The sequence below is a fragment of the Trachemys scripta genome, chromosome 2 (assembly GCF_013100865.1).
Source record: "Trachemys scripta elegans isolate TJP31775 chromosome 2, CAS_Tse_1.0, whole genome shotgun sequence".
Classification (NCBI taxonomy): domain Eukaryota; kingdom Metazoa; phylum Chordata; order Testudines; family Emydidae; genus Trachemys; species Trachemys scripta.
In genome coordinates, this window is record NC_048299.1 from 107,329,749 (window position 1) to 107,351,387 (window position 21,639).

The following is a 21,639-nucleotide window of genomic DNA, read 5'->3' on the forward strand; positions in this document are numbered from 1 at the left end:
CCTCCCTAGGTAGGCGATGGTTCGTACTGGACATAGAATTCAGCAGATTAGAAAGCAAACTCCATTGGCAGTACTGTCAATGACAGGAACTAAGCTGTGGCTCCTAGACAGACTAGGGGAGTAACTTATTCTCCTTGAGATGGCTCCTTTTCTGGGGTCAAAATGTCACTCAGAAGGATTGGACCCAAAAGTAGAGGACACTGTTGGTCCAGGGTAGTATATGTCTCAGTCTGTCCTGATGTTCTAGATGTCCCAGTTGTTGGTTTTCGCCAGATCTGGTGCCACGACAGACAGTGGTTGGTGGATCCCTGTGGGGCCAGGCTAGTTCTGTCAGAGAAAGAGTTCCATCTAGAGCTCTTGGTTGGTACAGGTGGTTGTTGGTCTTCTGGCTAGAGATTACAGTCAGCATCAGTGTCAATGCTGGGGCTGGTACCATTGGAGCTTTGTTCCTGCACACTTTTACGTCATGGTCCGGAGGCTTAGGCAAACCTAAGTCCTTGGGACCTGTACATGGAGACTCAACTGACTTGGAAGAGGTCGAGGAGGGATCCTTCTTCTGGAAACAGACTTAGAGAGGGATCTGTTTTTATGTTTCTGACAGTGCCCCTCATTCTCTTGACAAGACCAGCTTAGAGTTAGCTGATCTGACCTCTGCTCCAGAGCTCATGCTCAAAAGTGCGATGCTCAAGGACTGAGATTGACATACAGGAAGGCATCCCGAGTCTGGATCTGACTGAAGTCTTATGGCTTTCTCCATGAAGTGTTTCCTCAAGCAAAGCTCTCATCCCTCTTGGTTCTGGAGTGGGAGGAAGCAACAGATAGTGCATTTGGTGGAGATTTGTGCACCAATGCAATAAACAGAGTGAGAAGAAGCAAGGATAGGACACAAAGTTTTTAAATCCCAGAATTCTGAGCATAGTCCTACTCCCAAAAGGGGAGACAGAGAGAGTCCTCAAGGTTGGGAAAACTAAGCTACACTAATTATACAGAATACTATAAAACTCTATAAAAACACTACCAGATTTTATACAATTATATATAACAGAGATGAAGACAGTGCAAGGATACCTCCAGATACAGAGGATTCCGACTCAGGCCATGCAGCAGTAAGAAGAAACCGAAGAGGCGGTCAGTCTGCACCTCCCCTTATATCCTCGGTGCTGAGCACAAGGAGTTCCAAGGTGCAGACACGGACGAATGGACACTACTTGCAAGATTTTCACTCTCAGGTGTATGGTAGAATACACATAGGGACCAGTAATAAAAAAAAACTTTGGTGTTATGGGGCCTAATTTTTAAACTGGGCTTCCATTTCTGAGGGCACAAGTTTGCATCCACAGTTCGTTCATGCTTTTTAATGACGATTTGTTTGGGGGAGAACAATTGTACCACACAAATGGAGACTTGGTTTGAAAACCACGCTTGACTTCAATGTAATGTCATTGGAGTCCATAACAAGCTCAAAGATTCCAAGAAGCTATACTAAACCAAATTCCCATTTCTCAAAAAAGTGACTTATCAGAAAAAAATAAAATTGCATGCCTCTAATTTGTCATCAGTTTCTATGACAGCATGAGAAAAGCAAGTTACAAAACTGCACATTAGTGCCTCTATATCCATTTGTTAAGAGGAGAGCATTAAAGTTCAAAATGTCCAAGTTATTCCTTTTCCATTACTGCTAATTATCTCTTACTCCACTGAATTGCTGCCATGTAACTGGTTATAGCTGCAAATAGCACAGTACTACTGCAACAATCCAGATTCGTAAGTTCTCCAAAGTTTTAGAAAAACTGAATAGTGGCTAATACAGTCTTCATAATTTCCAATAGTCAAGTTCCTTTTGACCAAAGGGGACTCAATATTTTGGCTTTAAGACGAAGATTTCTGAGCTAAGACATTCCTAGTTCATGTCTCAATTTCATCCTCATCCAACCCCCCCACAAACCAACACACACAGGCTGGGAGGGTTGGATTTAGGCTTCTGGTTTGATACCAAATACCTGAAATCTTTGAAAGATTGAGTGTGTGGGCAAAAATAGATCTTTGACAATGCTACCTTAACTACAAATTAAGTGAAGGAGTCTTGCTTGCTTAAGTGAAGGAGGCTTGGAAGGCATGAAAATTCTCACTTGTGGAAAATGAACTCCTTCAACACAGGTCAAGGAGAAAAAATGGAGCCAAAATGCTGAAACTTGCAATTAACTTAACCACACAACCCTGTCTGATGTTAATGCCTGCCACTTCTTTAAAGGGGTTCTAGAGGTCTCTAGAAAACCCCTAAAACAACACACATTGAGACTGTTTGACCCCAAAACAGGGGTCTAGGCAGCAATATTTGATTTTGGAGAAGAATCTCTTGTGTAACTTTATTATAACTGACACCACCACACAGGTACCATACCTGCACTCTTTCCATTTCTGAAAGATATCAAATTCCATAGCTTCAGTCTGGTTTGGTGTAAATCTGAATTCAGACACTAGTTCTGGTGTGTGTTCTGGGTGCTCACACTCTCCAAGTTCAGCTGGAATCATTCAGAAAGCCAGAAAAAAGGTCACTCTGTCACCACAAACATTAAAAAACAACTTGCTTCTACAAAGATACTTCCATATCCCCATTTAGCAGCCTACCGAAGAAGTTTTAGAATATACATTTGTTGTTGTCATCTGTATAAGTACTTAAGTTCTGCCATCTCAAATTACAAATCAGACTAGAAACTCTATAGGAAAGTTTAGGACACAGATTCAGAATTCTAAACACATGAAATACTGCTACTTCTTGCATTTAAGAGATTTCAAGAGGAATATAATTTCAATTCAAAACAGATCAAATGCACTGCTTTTACATACAAGGATACTACGCATTTCCTTTAATTGAAACATGTATTTTTTCCATCACTAAGTAGTGTTTTCCACGATTGCATATTTCTTCCCATATTGTATATATGGAAATGTAACGATACAGTAGCTAGTATCAAGAAATTGATTATAGCATTTTCTAAAACCCCAACACTATCATAATTTTCATGTCTGTAGTATATATTTGGGAAGAGCTTTTTTTTTTTTTTTTGGAAGGCACAGATTGAGCCTGGTATTGATCCTGCAAGGTGTTCAGCACCCTATAATTGAGATCAGAACCCTACTGAATTGAGCCCCGAGAAATTTGGTGAGAAATTTCCCACATGGTTCCATGAATGTCTGACCTATACAAATAATTTGCAATTTAACATATATGCAGCAAACATGCATTCCCAATGCTACCACATACAAATGACACAGGCCTACATATGTGCTAATGTTGGTGCTTTAATGGGTACTTTTAGTAAAAGTGATGGGCAGGTCATGGGCAGTAAACAAAAATTCACGACCCCATGACCTGCCCATGATTTTTACTATATGCCCCTAACTAAAACTTGGGCTGGAGGACCACAGGTAGGGGTGGTCTGGGGGCACCGTGGGTGCTGAGGAGGGTGGCCGGGACCCCCTCTATTATGGGGGAGGAGGCGGGTGGTGTTGCACGGCCAGGGACCCCCACTGGCACTAGAGGGTGTGTGTGTGCGCGCGCGTGCGGGCAGTGGCGCACAGCCTGGGACCCACGCTTGGGGGGGGGGGGGGGGGGAGGGAAGCGCTGCGCAGGATCCACGCTGGTGCTCGGGTGCGGGGGCCAGGCGCAACCCGGGACCCCTGCTGGTTGGGCAAGAACCACAGCTAATGGGAGCTGTGGGGGTAGCGCCTGCGGCCGCGAGCTACATGCCAAGCCCCCTGGCCTCTCTGCCTAGGAGCTGCAGAGATATGTCGGTGGGAGCCGGGGAGCCCCAAGGTAAGCACCGCCCACACCCCAAACTCCCTGCCCCAGCCCTGAGCCCCCTTCCACACACCGAAACTTCTGCTGCTAGCCCAGGGTCAGCACAGGCCGCTGCAGAAGTCACGGAAAGTCACAGAGTCCGTGACTTCTGTGACAGACACGTAGCCTTATTTATAATGCATCTGTGTTCTTGCTGTCATGAACAACAAAGGAATTAAGAAAGTCAGTTCTGTTGAAGAAAATCTACTATTGCTTCATGTGAACATTACACATAAAAGTTGCAGAAATACAGAATAGAAAGACTATTTACATGGAAAAATAGTCTTTTTGAAGATAAAAAATGATAATGAATTATTTTAAGTGATCAAGGACACCCAGATTAATTGTTAGCCAACAATTAAATTTATGACCAAATTTTAGGGTGTCTAAAATATTAAATATAATGAGATCATTATCACATGTATATTTTTTGCTCAACAGTATTTTCCAATGTGAATTACAACAGTAAAACATATACACAAGTTTTCACAGAGACATTTGACAACTCTGCTGCTGTTTTGTGTCTGAGAGAAGTCAGAAGCCTCTGATGCTGATAAGGATAAATCAGCAGAGCCAGTTTTGTACATTTAGCTTCCCTGGCTGGCTCAACAGAATGCAAATTTGTTGACATTTGAGGCATAGTCCTAGGTCCATCTCTTTTCTCAGGTTTTTACTGGAGGTTCAGGGATGAGGATGGCTTATTTTGGAGTGTGTTCTGCATTCTAACGTGTAAATAGACAAATTATAAATAAATGCACCAACTGGTGGATGCATTTTAAAATTAGGTAGCTACCCAGGTGTCTTTAAAAAGTGTAAAATTATTTCACCTGTAGAGACACCACTGTCTCTTTAATGTAGAAAGAAAAATAAATGTGTAATAGGATTTTACAAATGTGATAATGCAAACAGACAACTTGAGATATTTAAAATATATGAGGAAGAGTTCACTTGTTGGTTTCAATTAGTAGCTCAGAAATGCAGCTGGTTAAGTGAATTGTGTCAGAGTGACCTTAAATATATAATTTAACGTATTGTACCAATTATTTTAGACTGAATAAAACCAAACTTTAAAATACTATATAAAGTGGAAGTTGCAATACAGGAGAATTCTAAAGCAGCTACAAAAGCATGAATAGATGCTTCTCTCCAGATTTTTCTTTGCGTTGTCTTTGAGATGTAAATTGTACTTTTGTAAAGAAAACACCAGCTCTTAAGGCAGTTAGTTGAAACAATAAAAGAATTAATCTAATAGAACAATATTATTCATAAACCAGCCATAACGGTGAAGTAAAAATAGAGTCTTGGTTAAGAGAAAGAATCTGGCCCCCATTTAAAATGATTAACACACCAATTCCTATGTGACCTGCCCTTTTATCATCCTGCTCACCCTTAAAAAAGCCACACTAAAAGATACATTTAAATTTTGGGTGAAGTTTAAACTACTGAGGAGGGAATAATCATTTTACAGTTCTTTAAACTCCTCTGCTTATTTACAAGTCTCCAATATCAATATAAAGGAAAGAAATATACAAGAAATGATCCAAAAATTGTAATTCTAATATCTGCAGAGAGAATTCAATATTACAGTGCCAACGTATGACATTATTTTAGAGAAAGTTACTATAAGTACCTCCAAATAGAGAAAAATTGATTGGATCAAAGAAAAAAAATGCCATCACCATTTATAAGTACTTTGTTTTGACATACAGTTTTTAAAATATTGGTTTTGATACTGGATAAGAAAAATTTCTTTTATGATACTGGTAATGCTGTAAATGGATGACCTGCTCTATTCCTTTTCTTAGTAGAGATATAATTCTCCATATCTTTGATTACCAGAACTGTAGACATGTCAAGCTGTTCTATGAACAGTTCTCCTTGTCTAAAATTGTGATGAAGTTACCGGTGCTTGTGATATTCTAGAGTCTCCACAGATTAAAATAAGTGCATAACAATTTGAAGCTAATGTGGGCTCTGGACTTTAACCCAGAAGGTCCATGTTGAGAGAGTAAAGAAGCAACATGAAAGAAAAGAAAAGGGAGTAAACAATTCCTTTATCATCTTTGTGTACGTTTACAGTATGAACAAAACTGTGCAATATGGATCACAATTTCATGGGAAATGATGTTATTGTTATTATTACTACTTTTGCCTGGTCTTGTCTTCCCTGAATTTTGTTCCTAATCCTAGGTTGAATTGAACCCAGAATTTCATAGTCAATCTAATCCAAAACCACTACTTGGTCCCAAAACACTAAATTTGAAGGATCCAAAGCCCATTATATTTAATGGAAAGACTCTTTTTGATGTCAGTGGACTTTGGACCATGGCCAATATTAGGCCTATGCTCAGTCAAGCCATGGCACATAATTTCAAAACTATGAACTTGAACTGAGTTTCATTACAAAAGTTTCACAAATGTCTGATTATGAGTCAGAGATTCTAAAACTCAGCAAATTTATGATACTAGTGACTAACCACAATAAAAATAGCTGCCACTTAAACAAATGTACTGTCAATTAGTGCCTATTCATGACAAAAGGGAAAAAATATGTGAAGAAATTGTTGGTCAACTTTTTAAAATAAAAGGTTATGCAAATTCCTTCTAAATAGTCACATACCTTGAAGACATAGAGCTGCTAGTTCCACAGCGGTATCATATGGACATTTCAGTCTTTAAAGAGATGAAACAAACAATAAAAATATGTATCAGAGGGGTAGCCGTGTTAGTCTGAATCTGTAAAAAGCAACAGAGGGTCCTGTGGCACCTTTAAGACTAACAGAAGTATTGGAGCATAAGCTTTCGTGGGTGAATGCCCACTTCATCAGACACATTGTCTTGCGTCTGATGAAGTGGGCATTCACCCACGAAAGCCTATGCTCCAATACTTCTGTTAGTCTTAAAGGTGCAATAAAAATATGCACATTTCTTAAATTATACTTTATATAAGCCCTTTCTCCAGAAGAATCTAAAAGAGTTCTCCAACAGTCTAACTGAAAATAAAATATTGACTCCAAAGTATCAGTTAAATTGCATGGTATTTAGATCATTCTAATACTAATATTTCCATTTAATTAAGTTTAGTTACAAGTTAGTAATTAAACTAATAATTTCTTAGTTTAGTAATTTCTCATTAATACTGAAAACATGATATTCTCAACTATAAATCATGTTTAAACTAACGCTGAAAACATTAATCCAGAAGAAGAAAATAGGTAGTATTCCTACAATGGATTCTAGGAAACACCCCAGTCTAAGATTAAATATTTTTCTTTATAACTTTTAAAATATATATATATATATACACACACACACCTCACAAATGCACAATTACATTTGTCAAAAAGAGTGAGGCTGCAAAAAACATTTTTTAAGCGTCTTAAATAATAAGTGTTGACACTATTATTGAGTGTTTTTTCCACTCCCTTGCATCTGTCATACTGACAAGAATGGCAAGCTCACATTACATTTTAAATAATCATACAGATCAAGACATTCTTTGTCCTAATTACACACAGAGTATAATCATTTTCCCATTTGTATGTGCCACTTGTTTTATTGTGTAATAAATAATAAATTTCTGGTTCAAATTGAAACCTTCTAATGTCCTAAAAAAACAAAAAATACAATATTTACTGTAGTTTAGCTATTTATTAACCAAATCTTTTTCTTGCTCTTCAGAAGGGACCATTATGATCATCTAGTCTGACCTCCTGAACAATGCAGGCTACAGAATCTCACCCACCCACTCCTGTATCAAACCTGTGTCTGAGCCACTGAAGTCCTCAAATCATGGTTTAAAGACTTCAAGATGCAGAGAATCTTCCAGCAAGTGACCCGTGCCCCATGCTGCAGAGGAAGGCAAAAAAACCCCAGGGCCTCCGCCAATCTGCCCTGGAGGAAAATTCCTTCCTGACCCCAAATATGGTGATCAGCTAAACCCTGAGCATGTGGGCAAGACTCACCAGCCAGACACCCAGGAAAGAATTCTCTGTAGTAACTCAGATCCCCCCCCATCTAACATCCCATCACAGGCCATTGGGTCTATTTACTGCTAATGGTTAAAGACCAATTAATTGCCAAAATTAGGCTAGCCCATTATACCACCCCCCCCCCTCATAAATTTATCAAGCTTAGGCTTGAAGCCAGATATGTCTTTTGCCCCCACTGCTCCCCTTGGAAGGCTGTTCCAGAACTTCACTCCTCTGATGGTTAGAAATCTTTGTCTAATTTCAAGTCTAAACTTCCTGATGGCCAGTTTATATCCATTTGTTCTTGTGTCCACACTGGTACTGAGCTTAAATAATTCCTCTCCCTCCCTGGTATTTATTCCTCTGATATATTTGTAGAGAGCAATCATATCACCACTCAGCCTTCTTTTGGTTAGGCTAAACAAGCCAAGCTCTTTGAGTCTCCTTTCATAAGACAGGTTTTCGATTCCTCGGATCATCCTAGTAGCCCTTCTCTGTACCTGTTCCAGTTTGAATTCATCCTTCTTAAACATGGGAGACCAAACTGCACACAGTATTCCTGATGAGTCTCACCAGTGCCTTGTATAACAGAACTAACACCTCCTTATCTCTACTAGAAATACTTCGCCTGATGCATCCCAAGACCGCATTAACTTTTTTCACGGCCATATCACATTGGCGGCTCAATCATCCTGTAATCAACCAATACTCCGAGGTCCTTCTCCTCCTCTGTTACTTCCAACTGATGCATTCCCAGCTTATAACAATAATTCTTGTTATTAATCCCTAAATGCATGACCTTGCACTTTTCACTATTAAATTTCATCCTATTACTATTACTCCAGTTTACAAGGTCATCCAGATCTTCCTATATGATATCCCAGTCCTTCTCTGTATTGGCAATACCTCCCAGCTTTGTGTCATCTTGCAAACTTTATTAGCACATTCCCACTTTTTCTGCCAAGGTTAGTAATAAAAAGATTAAATAAGATTGGTCCCAAAACCGATCCTTGAGAAACTACACTAGTAACCTCCCTCCAGACTGACAGTTCACCTTTCAGTACAACTCATTGTAGTCTCCCCTTTAACCAGTTCCTCATCCACCTTTCAATTTTCATATTGATCCCCATCTTTTCCAATTTAGCTAATAATTCCCCATGTGGAACTGTATCAAATACCTTACTGAAATCGAGGTAAATTAGATCCACTGCCTTTCCTTTGTCTAAAAAAATCTGTTACCTTCTCAAAGAAGGAGATCAGGTTGGTTTGGCACAATCTACCTTTTGTAAAACTATGTTGTAATTTCTCCCAATTACCATTGACCTCAATGTCCTTAACTATTTTCTCTTTCAAATTTTTTTCCAAGACCTTGCATACTACAGATGTCAAACTAACAGGCTTGTAGTTGCCCAGATCACATTTTTCCCTTTCTTAAAGATAGGAACTATGTTAGCCATTCTCCAGTCATATGGTACAACCCCCGAGTTTACAGATTCATTAAAAATTCTTGCTAATGGGCTTGCAATTTCATGTGCCAGTTCCTTTAATATTCTTGGATGAAGATTATCTGGGCCCCCCGATTTAGTCCCATTAAGCTGTTTGAGTTTGGCTTCTACCTCGGATGTGGTAATATCTACCTCCATAGCCTCGTTCCCATTTGTCATCCTACCATTATCTCTAAGCTCCTCATTAAAGACTGAGACAAAGTATTTGTTTAGATATTGGGCCATGCCTAGATTATCCTTAACCTCCACACCATCCTCAGTGTTTAGCAGTCCCACTTCTTCTTTCTTTGTTTTCTTCTTATTTATATGGCTATAGAATCTTTTACTATTTGTTTTAATTCCCTTTGCAAGGTCCAACTCTACATGGCTTTTGGCCTTTCTCACTTTATCCCTACATGTTCTGACCTCAGTAAGGTAGCTTTTCTTGCTGATCACTCCCATCTTCCACTCCATACAGAACACAATGTCCAGTTTCACCACCATATATTGTTCAAATTAAGAGCTCTCAGGGCTTCTCAGTTTCTTTTAAGGGTCGTATTTTGACTATTTCTCATTTCAATTTCAAATATATGTAAGATAACAGGATACATAGGATTAGTATGATCCATATAAGTTTATTTATTTTAATCATGTTGTACGAGTGTATTTTATTGTTGAATATTTAACAATGGCTAATTGCAGCATAATGCTCACTTACAATTAAATCTGTAACATGCAAATAGCCATTAAGGATAATGGAATTGTTAAAACTATGACACAGAAAGCTCTGCATAATATTGTATGCATAGATATGTTTCTACCACCTTCTGACCAAATGAAAAAGTTCTTATTCCACTAGATTTTATTAATTTGATTATGATTAATGTATGTGTATACATTTCTGTATTCTAATGGAAAAAGAAAAAACTTACAAGAGAACACTGGATTAGTAAATGCAATTTACAATTCCTTATATACATCTTTGAATAACAGAAAGGATCAGCAAGAGCTTATGGGCTTAAAGTAATACTTTTAACCCTTAAAGTGGTGCTCTTTCACTTACATTTTAAGCAAGGTTACAGGAACAAAAATGTACTTACTTTCCCGAAAGAATGTCTTGTCGGAGCTGTAATACAAACAGGTACCTAACAAATAAATTAAATAAATAAATATAAGCAAACAATCAAATGCATACAGAGTCATCTTTTCAGCTCTTATCCCTTTGTCAAGAGTACGCTCTTAGTCAAGACATTTCCATAAACTGGTTTTGTAAGTTACATGAGCCTTCGGGATCAATTATAAAGAGCACTGCACACACCTGTGGGATGCTAAGTACCCTTAACTCTCATTGAAGTCAGTGGGAGTTCAGAACATTTTACACCTCGCAGGACTGCTCAACATATTGCAGGATGAAGTCATAAAGCAGCATTTCAGGAACCCATCCTTATTTAAGATCGCACTGAAAGCATGTACTCAACTTTGAGCATGAAGCCTTAATTCTACTGAAGCCAATGGGACATAAGCCCATACTTAAGTGCTGTCCTGAATTGCAGCCTAAATGCGCTATTAAGTCTAAAGGCAATTATGGCTTTATTTTAAAAATTAAAAGAGCTTTGAATGAGAAGAACAAAGATTCCATGAAGAGTGGAGATAGGCCTACCTATTTAGTTTCTATCTTTGGTACTTACATGTCACTCATTGCTGTAGCATCTAGGGGTATGTCTACACTGCAATGCAAGCTGTGCTTGAGCCCGAGCTCAGGGATAACTCCCTTTGTGTCTACACGGCAATTGCGCTAACCCAGGGCTCGAACCCAGAATCGCAGGACCCTGCAGAGCTGGAGGATCCAAGCTTGAGTCAAGCTGGGACCCAGGGTCCAAACCCCTTTGCTTTGCAGTGTAGCCACAGCCCTGTTTAATTTGGTTCTCAGGCACAGATGAGGCACGCGGGGGGAGGGATGTCACATGCCCCCCCCAGATTTGCTGCTTGGCTTGTACTGAGCATGCTCACCACACAGACTGAACATGCTCAGTATCACTGCTGAAGCAGGCTGCCTTCACTTTGTCCTCCCCCCAACACCCCATCAGCAGGCACAGGTTATCTCTGTTCCCTGGAGTCAGCTGGAAGTATCCCACAATTCCATCAGACAATTTCCCTACTCCTCTCTATCCCAACAATCTGCAATCCACTCTATTGAAAATGGAAGCCCCATCCTCTTTTGGCAGATGTTCAATTTAGCATACACCCATTCTCTTCTGATCACCGATCTGCAAGCCCACTATCAGAGAGCCTCCTGGATTTGCAATGGAGAGTGAACCGATCAAGCCTTTTGCAAAGCAAGCTGCTTTGTGGTAATGTGTAGGGTGGGCAGTGAAGTTTTTCCACAGTGCAACATGGTCCTAGGGCTAGAGCGGCCATATATCAGGGGGAGGAGGGCGGGTGCTAGGTTCTCTGGGATTTGGTAACATTGACTCGGGTCTGCACACTGCAGTATGGACACCAGAGCCCTAGATTCAAGCATGAGTTAGAAAGTTCTTACCGTAGGGTTAAAATACAATGTAGACGCTCAAGTCCAGAGCTCCCTAACACAGGTTAGTTGACTCAAGTCCCACTAAATCTGGACTTACATTGCAGTGTAGACATACCCTACATGCCTCACAATCTTTAATTGTAAATAAATGCCCTAACTCAGAGATCCTCATTTTGTAGATGGGAGGCACAGAGAGATCAAGTGACTGCCCAAGGCCACACAGGGAGTCTGCGGTGGAGCAGGTAACTGAATCTGGGTCTCCCAGACTAATGCTCTATCCACATGTCACTCTTTCTTAAGCCTGAGGATTCGTTTGTTTTATTTTTATTAAATCAAAGGTTTGTGGATTGGAAAAAATCACAACCACCTTACTGCCTGGGGCATCTCACTTGGCCTTTCCTGCCCCCTCCTCCCCCTCCCCCCAGCAATCTCACACTAAGGGCTAGTAGCGCATCTGGTGTAGATGCTCTATACTGACGGGAGAGAGCTCTCCCATCGGTATAATAAATCCACCTCCATAAGAGGTGGTAGCTAAGTCGGAAGGAGATGCTATCCCACTGACATAGCACTGTCTACACGAGCACTTAGGTCAGCGTAACTTATGTCACTCAGGGGGTGGCTTATTCACACCCCCAAGTGAAATAAGTTATACCGACATAAGTGGTAGTGTAGACCAAGCCAAAGTGGCTCCTGCCTTGGGTCTACTGGAGCAGGGTGTCCCTCTTTGAGGTTAGGGGATGGCAAGGGTTGGGGCTGCCCAGCCTCTCCTACCCCCACAGCCGCTGAGGGGCGAGTTAAGAGGTGAATGAAATGAGTAAGACATCTGGGCTCAAAGCAGCATGATGCATGTCTCCAGTCTTCAAAAAGAAGAGCGTAGCAAACGTCTCTATTAATTTCTCTACTGCAATTGAAAGACATGTTGGGAACAGAATAGGAAGGATCAGGCACTGTGAGTCACCAGAACCTTGTGACGAACAAACTAATTTTTCACATTCATGTGTTTGGGAAATTGTGAGCTGACCTTTCAATATTTAGAAGACTGAATCAATTCAAAATAGACAGGAGAACAGGAACCAAAGGCATGTTTAGGAAGCTTTCCTGTGCCCTATGCAGTAGAAAAGCTCATGGGAAAAGAGTAGGGGTCAGGTTTTTACCCATGCCTAACTTACATACACAGCTGATACCTGGGTTGCCACTTACATGTCAGTATTTGTATATGTAAAATTAATTGTGCACCACCCCAGAAATCTGGGCTTAGAAAAATCTGTCCCTACTATTTGCTCCAGGATTTCAAAATAACATGAATGCTGGTAAATTTGGAGAGAATAATCCAAGCAACACCACCACTTTGCTACCCTGAGGAATATTGCAACTCTCTCCATACCTGACTCACTGTTATTTCCTTTTTCTGTGCAACCCTTCTATTGCACCTCAATTTCTGGTATCCCACTTCAAGCAGCAAAATACATTCTTCAAAAGAAACAACCCATTGTTATTCTGACTAAAACTAATGAAGCCCTGTAGACAAAAATGCCAGCAGATGCCTTCCTTGGTGCATTAAATTTTAAGAAATGTCATCACTTCCCCATAAAAGTATTAACTGTGTCCATATTATTTTTACAGCCTCAAAAGGCATCTGCATCTGTTAAAAATATCTTTATACAGGACAAAGATCTAGTGTAATTTCTTCTTCAATTAGCTCATTTTGTTACCACTATAAATCTTCCCCCCTTCCCTTGCACTGAATTTGCACCTGCTGTCCTGGTCTCTTACCTAACTCTACAGAATGTTGGGAAATACAACCTAGCCAGAGTGGAGGTTCGTTAAAAAAAAATTAGAATGACAAAGGCAATTCATTTTCAAAATGCCCTTCTTTTGCTGTTTAATAGAAAAAATAACTTGCATATAAACAATGTGAAGGCTGTGTTCAAATTTCTTCTGTATTTGTTTTCATTCATAAACTCTGTTACGATGCAAGTTTCCTAGCTGATAACTATTATATTATAATTAAGGCACTTAAAAACAAAATGTAGAAAATTAAACCAATATTTTTCTAAGTAGAAGTAGCAATTAAAGTATTTTTAAGATTCCTCTGCAATTTTCCTTTTTAGCAGTGATTGGATTATATAGCTCCAGAAGCTTATAGTCCAAACTATAAAGTTATAAAGTTTATAGCCCTTTATAGGAACTGCCTTACTAGATCACATCAAAGATCCATTTAGTCCAGTGCCCTTTCTCTGACAATGATTGGCATCAGATGCTGCCGAGGAACGTAAAAGAAATCCTGTGATAGACAATGGAATAACCTGCCCATTGGGGAAATTTAACACCAGTTTAAACCCTGAAGTATGAGGGTGTATATCTATTCTAAAATGTTTTTATATATCATCTTACATAATGTAACTATGAATCTTCTCACTATACATGCAGATGTCTAATCCTTTTGGGAATCCTACTGAACTCTTGAACTCAATTATATCAGTGGCAGTGAGTTCCATAGGTTAATTATGGACTGTATGAAAAAGTGTGTCCTTTTATCAGTTTATTGCTATGCAGTAATTGATAATGTATATTAAGGCTCCTATGGAAGTTTCATAGCAAATAAGTGGGCAATTACAATTAGCTCTTTAATCTTCTTGTCACACAGCAGTCAAAGTAGTACTTAATCACTGCAGAAGATAAGGAAATAGTAAACAGAGGTCTGCTGACTAAAAGTTTCCTATAAGCACTATAAAATGATCAATATAATCTTTAAAGAGCATGGTGGAAACAGCTTGGCCCAATTAGCAATGCAGAGCAAATAAAAAAAAACACACCAAGAAGCTCCAAATTGTCAGAAATAGAAAAACAATAGCAGGAAGGGGTACAAAATAATTAGACACACAATTTGGCTTGACCGAGTGACCAGAAGAGTTGGGAGGAATGGGAAGTGCAAAAATAGGCAATTTCCCTCTCCCCTGCCACTTTCATAATACAGAATTTCTTCTGAATTATGGAGGGCTCCTCACTTAACAAGTACGGAATGTTCTCGAAGACCACAGGTCATCCACAGCCTCAACACAATGACAGAAGTCCCTACAGGATGAATGGTCACCAAACAGCTTCCATTAGCTTAGGGAGACTGTGAACGGGGAGGAAGAGGGGGTAGAGAAGATTGAGCTGTTTGCATTGCTCCCAATCCTCCCAAAATTCTGCTGCTTTTGGGTCTTTCTTTGATCCATTTGACTTTTATTTGATCACCTCTACATTTCACAGCAGAGAAAAGCACAGAGCCCAGCTGTCAATATTATACATTGGAAACCCCCCTCCATCCCCCCACCCACCGTGGGTTTGACAGGCAATACTGCTGCAGAGAGTCCTTCTTCTCCGGGTTCAGCTCCTACCTACCCTGTCATGGCTCCCTTTCCAAAGTCACAAAGCCTAAAACACATGGAGAATTGGAGGGAAATATCACTGCTCAGGTCCATCTGCCCCTCCATCCAAAAGCACCTGAGAGGGCAAAACAGCAGGTCTGGGCAAAAAACGGAAAGGAGGGTATGGTCTGTAGACCATAACACCAACTAGAAGATTGAACATGATGCCTATTCTACCAAGGAAGCACATATAACCCAAATTCCTCCCTCCCCCACAGTTTAATCCCCAAATACCTTATACACCCCATTGTTAGACATCAGTTTAGCAATCACAATTATTTCCTACCTTGTAAACTCCTCGTGAAGGTTGTTCGGTTCTGATGAGTAATATTTAATTCGAAAATGTAAAGTGTATGGAGGTCCAACTGTATGCACAAAGATTCAAAGCAGAAGTTTACAAAGGTTTGGTGATCCCATAGAGCAAGAAAAATTTAACACAAAATAATTATATTTTAAAGTGTCCTTATCACAGTAACATTTGACTGTGTGTCTTAAATTAAAAATACTTACAACAAGAAATAACTATGTGCCTGTTGTGGACATTTTAGTGTGCTACCACAGCCAATATAATAAGTAATTAAGCCATAGCTCATTTGTCAAGCAAATGTTTGTCCAAAAAGATGTGCCTTGCACTGTCCTGGGAATGTTGGAAAAATTCAAGCTCTGATGGACGTGAGAGAGTAACCTCCCCACCTTAGTTCTCCAGTTAAAAAGGTTCAGCAAATACGTCTTTGCTGATTTGGGCTATCATGGTGCATGGCTGGCTAAAGTATATCTTCCAGAAAGGCATCCAGTCTTTGTTTGAAGACATTAAGAAATGGAGAATCCACCACCTCTCTAGCTAGGTGCTTATATGATGACAATCACTGCTGTAGTTTCTGAAGGCCTATTGATCTACTAGGAAGATGGGCAGCCAAAAGCTGCACTAGTTGAAGCTTTAAAATTGTCTTCAAGGGTAACCCCAAGAAGAGGTTTTCAGAAGTCAAAACCGTAGGTGACAAAGTTTACTGGTGAGATCTACCTCCTCAGGGCAGACTCTTAACACTAGCCGCTGCTGGTGGTGGAAAAATAAAGCCATATGCACCACTGTCCAAAGACAATCGAGGACCCAAACTTCTCCAAAAATGCAAATCACTTTGGCAAGGAAAAGACATATTGTGCTGAGAGATGGAGCTATTGCAACCCCCATCAAGTTGTTTCCCCACTGCCTTCTCTAGTATGGGTCTGAGCCAGATTGTTCTCATACAATCCCCTAACTGGGCCAGACACCGTGAAAGCAATGGCACTAAATCTGTTAAAAATGCCTTTGTGTAGAAAATATTTGATTCTTCCCTCTAGGATTATTTTGCCTTTTCCTTGGCATATCAGAGAATAAGCACTTGCTGATCATGTATCCAAGTATAGAGAAGCAGGTTGAGATGTCATGAAAAGGTGAGGTCAAGTCAAGCACCAGAGCTATCAATGGCAATGGACCCTACATTTCTTCACAATCTACCCTATTAGCCTCATACACATAAGAAGTGGTAAGAGTGAAAGCATAGAGTCCTGCAGTCCTTGCATGAAAGAGCCACTAGAAGTGGGTGAGCAGCTCCAATACTCTGAGACCCCTGAGAATGGAAAGAACAGAGAGCACTGAAGAAAAACCTGTGTCGACTCCTTCCAGATGTTGCAAACTGGTCAGTAGCATCTTGTGATCAGCCATACCTACGGTAATTGTTAGATCTCATAAAATCAACATGGACACCTGGCCTATATCCATTGCTAGCAGACATTTATTGCCCCAGGATACTATTGCTGTCTCCATATCATACCCAGGCCTGACTCCAGATTAGTAGGGATCCATGAAGTTGGAGAAATCAGATGAACACAGATGTTTCAAGGGACATTTATTGAGCCAGGGTTGAATCATAGTATAAGGGTGGTTGGCATCTTTACCCTCTCCCAAAGGAAAGAGTTAACAATCCCTGTCAGTAATGCTCTCAGGACCTCCTCTCTTGGCATCCACTTGCCATCAATGACATGAGTCCAGCTCACAGGAACGCAAACATATCCAGGAACTACGTACATTAAACCAGGTGAAAGTACACCAGTAAAGATGCAAGGGGAGGTAGCAGAGGCTACCTGGACATGAAACTCAAAGGACTTCTGCAGCTTCCAACAGGAATTGCCAACCCTCAGGTCCCTCATGCCACTGTTCCTTCTTTTCCAGGCCAATTTCTAATTTAATCTAATTTAGGGGTTACAAGAAAGGGAAGTGCTTCCTCCTACTCTCCCCCACACCTCCAACTACTATTAACAGGCACCTAGGAGAAATCACATAAGCTTTTCTAAGCTGATATTTGGCTGCTGAATCTATTAGCAGCAACCTAAGCTGATGCTTGCTCTCTCCCCTCCCTCCCCCCCCCCGCCCTGGTTTATGACAAAGTAACTCCAGGCAGGGATTTTCCCATAGAAAAGAGGAAGGGACTTTTGGCATCCACAAAAGTGGTAAATAAAAATCATATTTAAAGAAGAGAGTTGAAGATTGGTCCATTACTCATTGTGACCCTTGCTTTTATACAAAAAAAACTTTAGCCAGCCAGCCAACCATTAACTTGGATCCATTGTCTGAGAAATATTCACTATATTTCTCACAATCATGTTCATGAATACTTTAAACTGAATTCTTAGGGGAGGAATAAAAGAAACTTGTGGACTCACGTTACTTACTTTTTATTTGCTTCTTAATTGGTTTAGAATGGTCCAGCCAGTGCTAAAAAAAGAAAACCTGTGTTTAAAAGTAATTCATTTTCAAGATTTTACTGGTATTTTACTGTCTAATAGAGCACAAATTAATTTAAAGGAAGGGGTCTCTGCTCTGAAAAGCAAAGACATCCATATATATTTGGCAATCTTTTATAGTTGTTTTCACTAGAAAATGTTTATTTGAACACAACCCCCCCCCCCCCAGGTCAGTGAAAACTTGACTTTAAAAGTTAAACACAACCATGGGAGCTTCCTCCTTGTGAGGCACAATCCAACCAGCAGTGAAAGGCTGTAAAAACAAACATACAATTCCAGCGGGGTGTAGGGAATGAAGGTTTTCCTCAAACTCTGGGCCCAATGCTTTAACCATTACTCATAACCTTCTGAAGGCAGCCGATTGTCTGGTCCAATCTCACCCAGTGGAGCTCCCACACGACTCCCTCCACTTCTCTGTATTCCTCCAACCACACTGTGGTTCTCTCAAGCTCAGAGTCTAAGGCCTGGTCCACCCTTAAAACTTTTGCTGGGATAGCAATGTCAGTTAGGAATGTGATTATTATTATTATTAAAAACATTTTATACCGGAAAAACCTTTATGGAAACAGTTATACTGGCAAAAAAGTGCTTTTGCTGGTATAGCTTATTTTGTTCAGGGAACCGGTATGAGCTACACCAAAAAAAAGCACTTGAGCCAATATAAGCTCTGTCTACACTAGGAAGGTCTGCTTTACTGGCAAACCTTTTCCAGTACAGACTAGTCCTAAGTTTCATACTGTGCCTGTATAGTGCCCAGCATGACTCATCTCTCCCAAATGAGGCATCTTGGTGTGTTACCAAAATATAAATATTAAATAACTGGTCATGATAGTCTCCTCACTAAATTACATAAAGGCCACCTTACCATAAGAGGAATTTTCTTCCCACTTTTTGCTGTTTATTTAAAAACAGATATAATAAATTAATAGGACCAGTAAGTTTGGAGCAGAAATATTCAGAAAAAGAAGCCTATTCCTTTTGCTTGCTTTTCTTGTTGGGGCATTTCCACTCTATATTAAGTAAAAGCAGAATCAGAGTGAATACTTGGTATTCAACAGATTCTCCTCTGTTTTTGCTAAATGCATGTGAAAATAATTAATAAAATAGCAAAACCACAGTTTTATTATGGATGCTTTAACTAAAAGCAAAATTTATAAAACAGCTAGTTGTAAAAAGTGTATTTTAAAAGTTTGCCAACCCATAACCCAAATAGCAAATAAATTCCCTGAATAAAAAAGAAATAGAACAATTATTCAAAATGTGCTTTTAGTTGCCCAGAGCTTGCCTGGACTCCCTTGGGAGAAATTACCAAGGAAGCCACCTCCTTACAAATTTGAGAATTACCACCACAGTGAAAATAAAATGTTATGATAATGTTTATACAAATATATTACATAGCTGTAAATTAATACCACACATCATCAATTATTTATCTCTCATCCAGCAAATATAGATTCACAAGAAATCAGCTAGCAATCATTTCAAGTTTCTGAGAAGAAACAAATTATTCAAGCTTTGTTCTTTTGATTGAAATTATGCAATTAGAACTTTTTGAATTTTTTTGCTTCTAGAGAAGAGGAACTTTTTACTTCAATGAACACAGTCAGCAAAACATATCCCCAGCTATAGTTATAGGAGCATTGTCCACATTTATCAGTATTGTCATTTCAAGTTAAATATGTACATACAATTCCATTTTCTTAAAGATTTCTAATATACAAGTTCAGTTCTATGACTGTTTGGAGATCATCTGGACTAAAAGAAGTGTACACCTAAGCCTTTACAAAAATTTAAGACGACAATTTAGTGTTACATATACCCTAACATGGAATACTACTCTTCAGTGTTCGATTTCTAAACTAAAAAGTAAAAAAAATCAATTTTTTCACTTTTTTATTCACCTTTCAAATGTACTGAGAAAGCTTCAGTATTCTTTTTTGAATTATCTTCATTGTGTGTATTATAAATGATTAACAAATGTTTTAGAATGTCTGCACGTGGTATTATGCTAAACATCCCTAACACTGCAAATTACCAATTCATCTGTCATATCTATACATAATTTTACAAAAATGAGCAATTTTTAAGAAATGTTTAAGAATCTAATAAGTAGAAAAATAGGCCATTACATGAGGGTCTAGCTAATGTACATTTGTAACAGTTCATTCCTTCTACATATACAATACAGTCATAAATGTAGGATTCTCCAGGGGACAACAACCAGCACTGGACATCATTTTACACTCACTCCTTTGAGAAGCAAACTCAGATACACGAGGGGTCCATTATACCATTATTCAGTGCTTTCCAAAATAGGGGGCAATTTTAGCCCTTGTAGATTCATGAACTGCTAAAAACTTAAGCCCAGCTGTTTTGGATTGCTTCTGCAAAAACTGGGCTAAAGTCTGCCATAGTCAGTATCTGGATGTTTCTCCATAATGGTGTTAGTCTTCTTACAGGTCCTCTGAACCCAAGTAATAGCCCTTATCACCTTACTCCTCCCTATAAGCTGCAGTTTTCTGGATGGCTGAGGTGGCCAGGAGCACTGAAAGTGTGTCAAGAAAAAACAACATTGGTATCTGCTGCCATAAATGCTGGGAGCACACCAGCTTAGAAGCCAGAATTTCATATGCCCATGGAACGCAGGCCCTAGCCTCTAAGCAAAAAATCAGAAGCTCTTATTATTGATATACAGCCAGAGGAATGGAAACGGAAACGGAAGTGAAGACTTCATGGCATCCTTGCCAAGAACCAAAAATTACTTGACTATGTTACAAGCTATTGACTGGAACCCATAATCACTATCCCAACTCAGAACGTGAACACAAAAGGGTGAATACCAGAAGTCTCAGTATGAAGCTGCTTGGAGTTGAGGGACTCCACAAGAACTCTTTTTGTTAACTTTTGCAGAGGGTCTGCCTCCTTTTAAAAGCTGGAACTCAGGCTAATGGTCTTCAAGTTGTGAGGGTCCAAGTGCACCAAGGAGCCACTGCTTAGAAGGGATCCTTTGAGGATGATACAAGAGTAGAAATTAGGTAGTGCTCTTTTCCTACCACACTATATTCCCCTACTCCAATTTGGACTCTGAGCAAGTTATCAGTGCCCTTGAAAGGTAAGGAAGATTAATCATAATTCAGTTTTGAAATTTATTTTTCTATGGGAAGTTCTATAACAATTTTTATATTTAGAATGTTGAAGGCAAAGAAGAATGGCTACCTGCATTTTGACAGTTCTCTGAGACATCATCACTGTCTTGATGTCTTTTATTAGTCTTCATCAAGGTGTGTGTAATATGGCAGTAACCATGGTAGGCCTGATTCACCACTGCATTACACTGGTGTAAAACTGGAGCAACTTAATGGACATCACCAACTGAGAATGTTTTCAATGGAATTACACTTGGTTTTTATACTAGTGTAATAATGGTGAATCAGGCCCAATGTTCTTAGTTTTTAAGGACCTGGTTGGAATTAATAGCAATATTCTTCCCAAGGTCATTGCAGAAATGAAATCCTTATTATACCAGATCATTTCCATTGGAGAGAAAGCTTGCTAGACATTGTTTGAAGGACATATTTATTTAATAACAGAATGTTAGATTTATCCCAAATGATTTCTA

At 39.5% G+C, this 21,639-nt stretch overlaps 1 protein-coding gene across 3 annotated transcripts in view; it reads right to left on the bottom strand.

The window, feature by feature from the left end:
* The window catches only part of EPB41L4B (erythrocyte membrane protein band 4.1 like 4B), a 258,354-nt gene that overhangs the window by 140,066 nt on the left and 96,649 nt on the right, over positions 1 to 21,639 (bottom strand). For all 3 annotated transcript variants that reach the window (XM_034761377.1, XM_034761376.1, XM_034761378.1), the window contains exons 3-7: positions 17,949 to 17,991; positions 15,526 to 15,604; positions 10,397 to 10,441; positions 6,462 to 6,514; positions 2,402 to 2,522 (exon numbers count right to left, since the gene is read on the bottom strand). In XM_034761377.1, the coding sequence (XP_034617268.1) occupies positions 2,402 to 2,522; positions 6,462 to 6,514; positions 10,397 to 10,441; positions 15,526 to 15,604; positions 17,949 to 17,991 (341 nt within the window). The remainder of the gene's footprint in view (positions 1 to 2,401; positions 2,523 to 6,461; positions 6,515 to 10,396; positions 10,442 to 15,525; positions 15,605 to 17,948; positions 17,992 to 21,639) is intronic.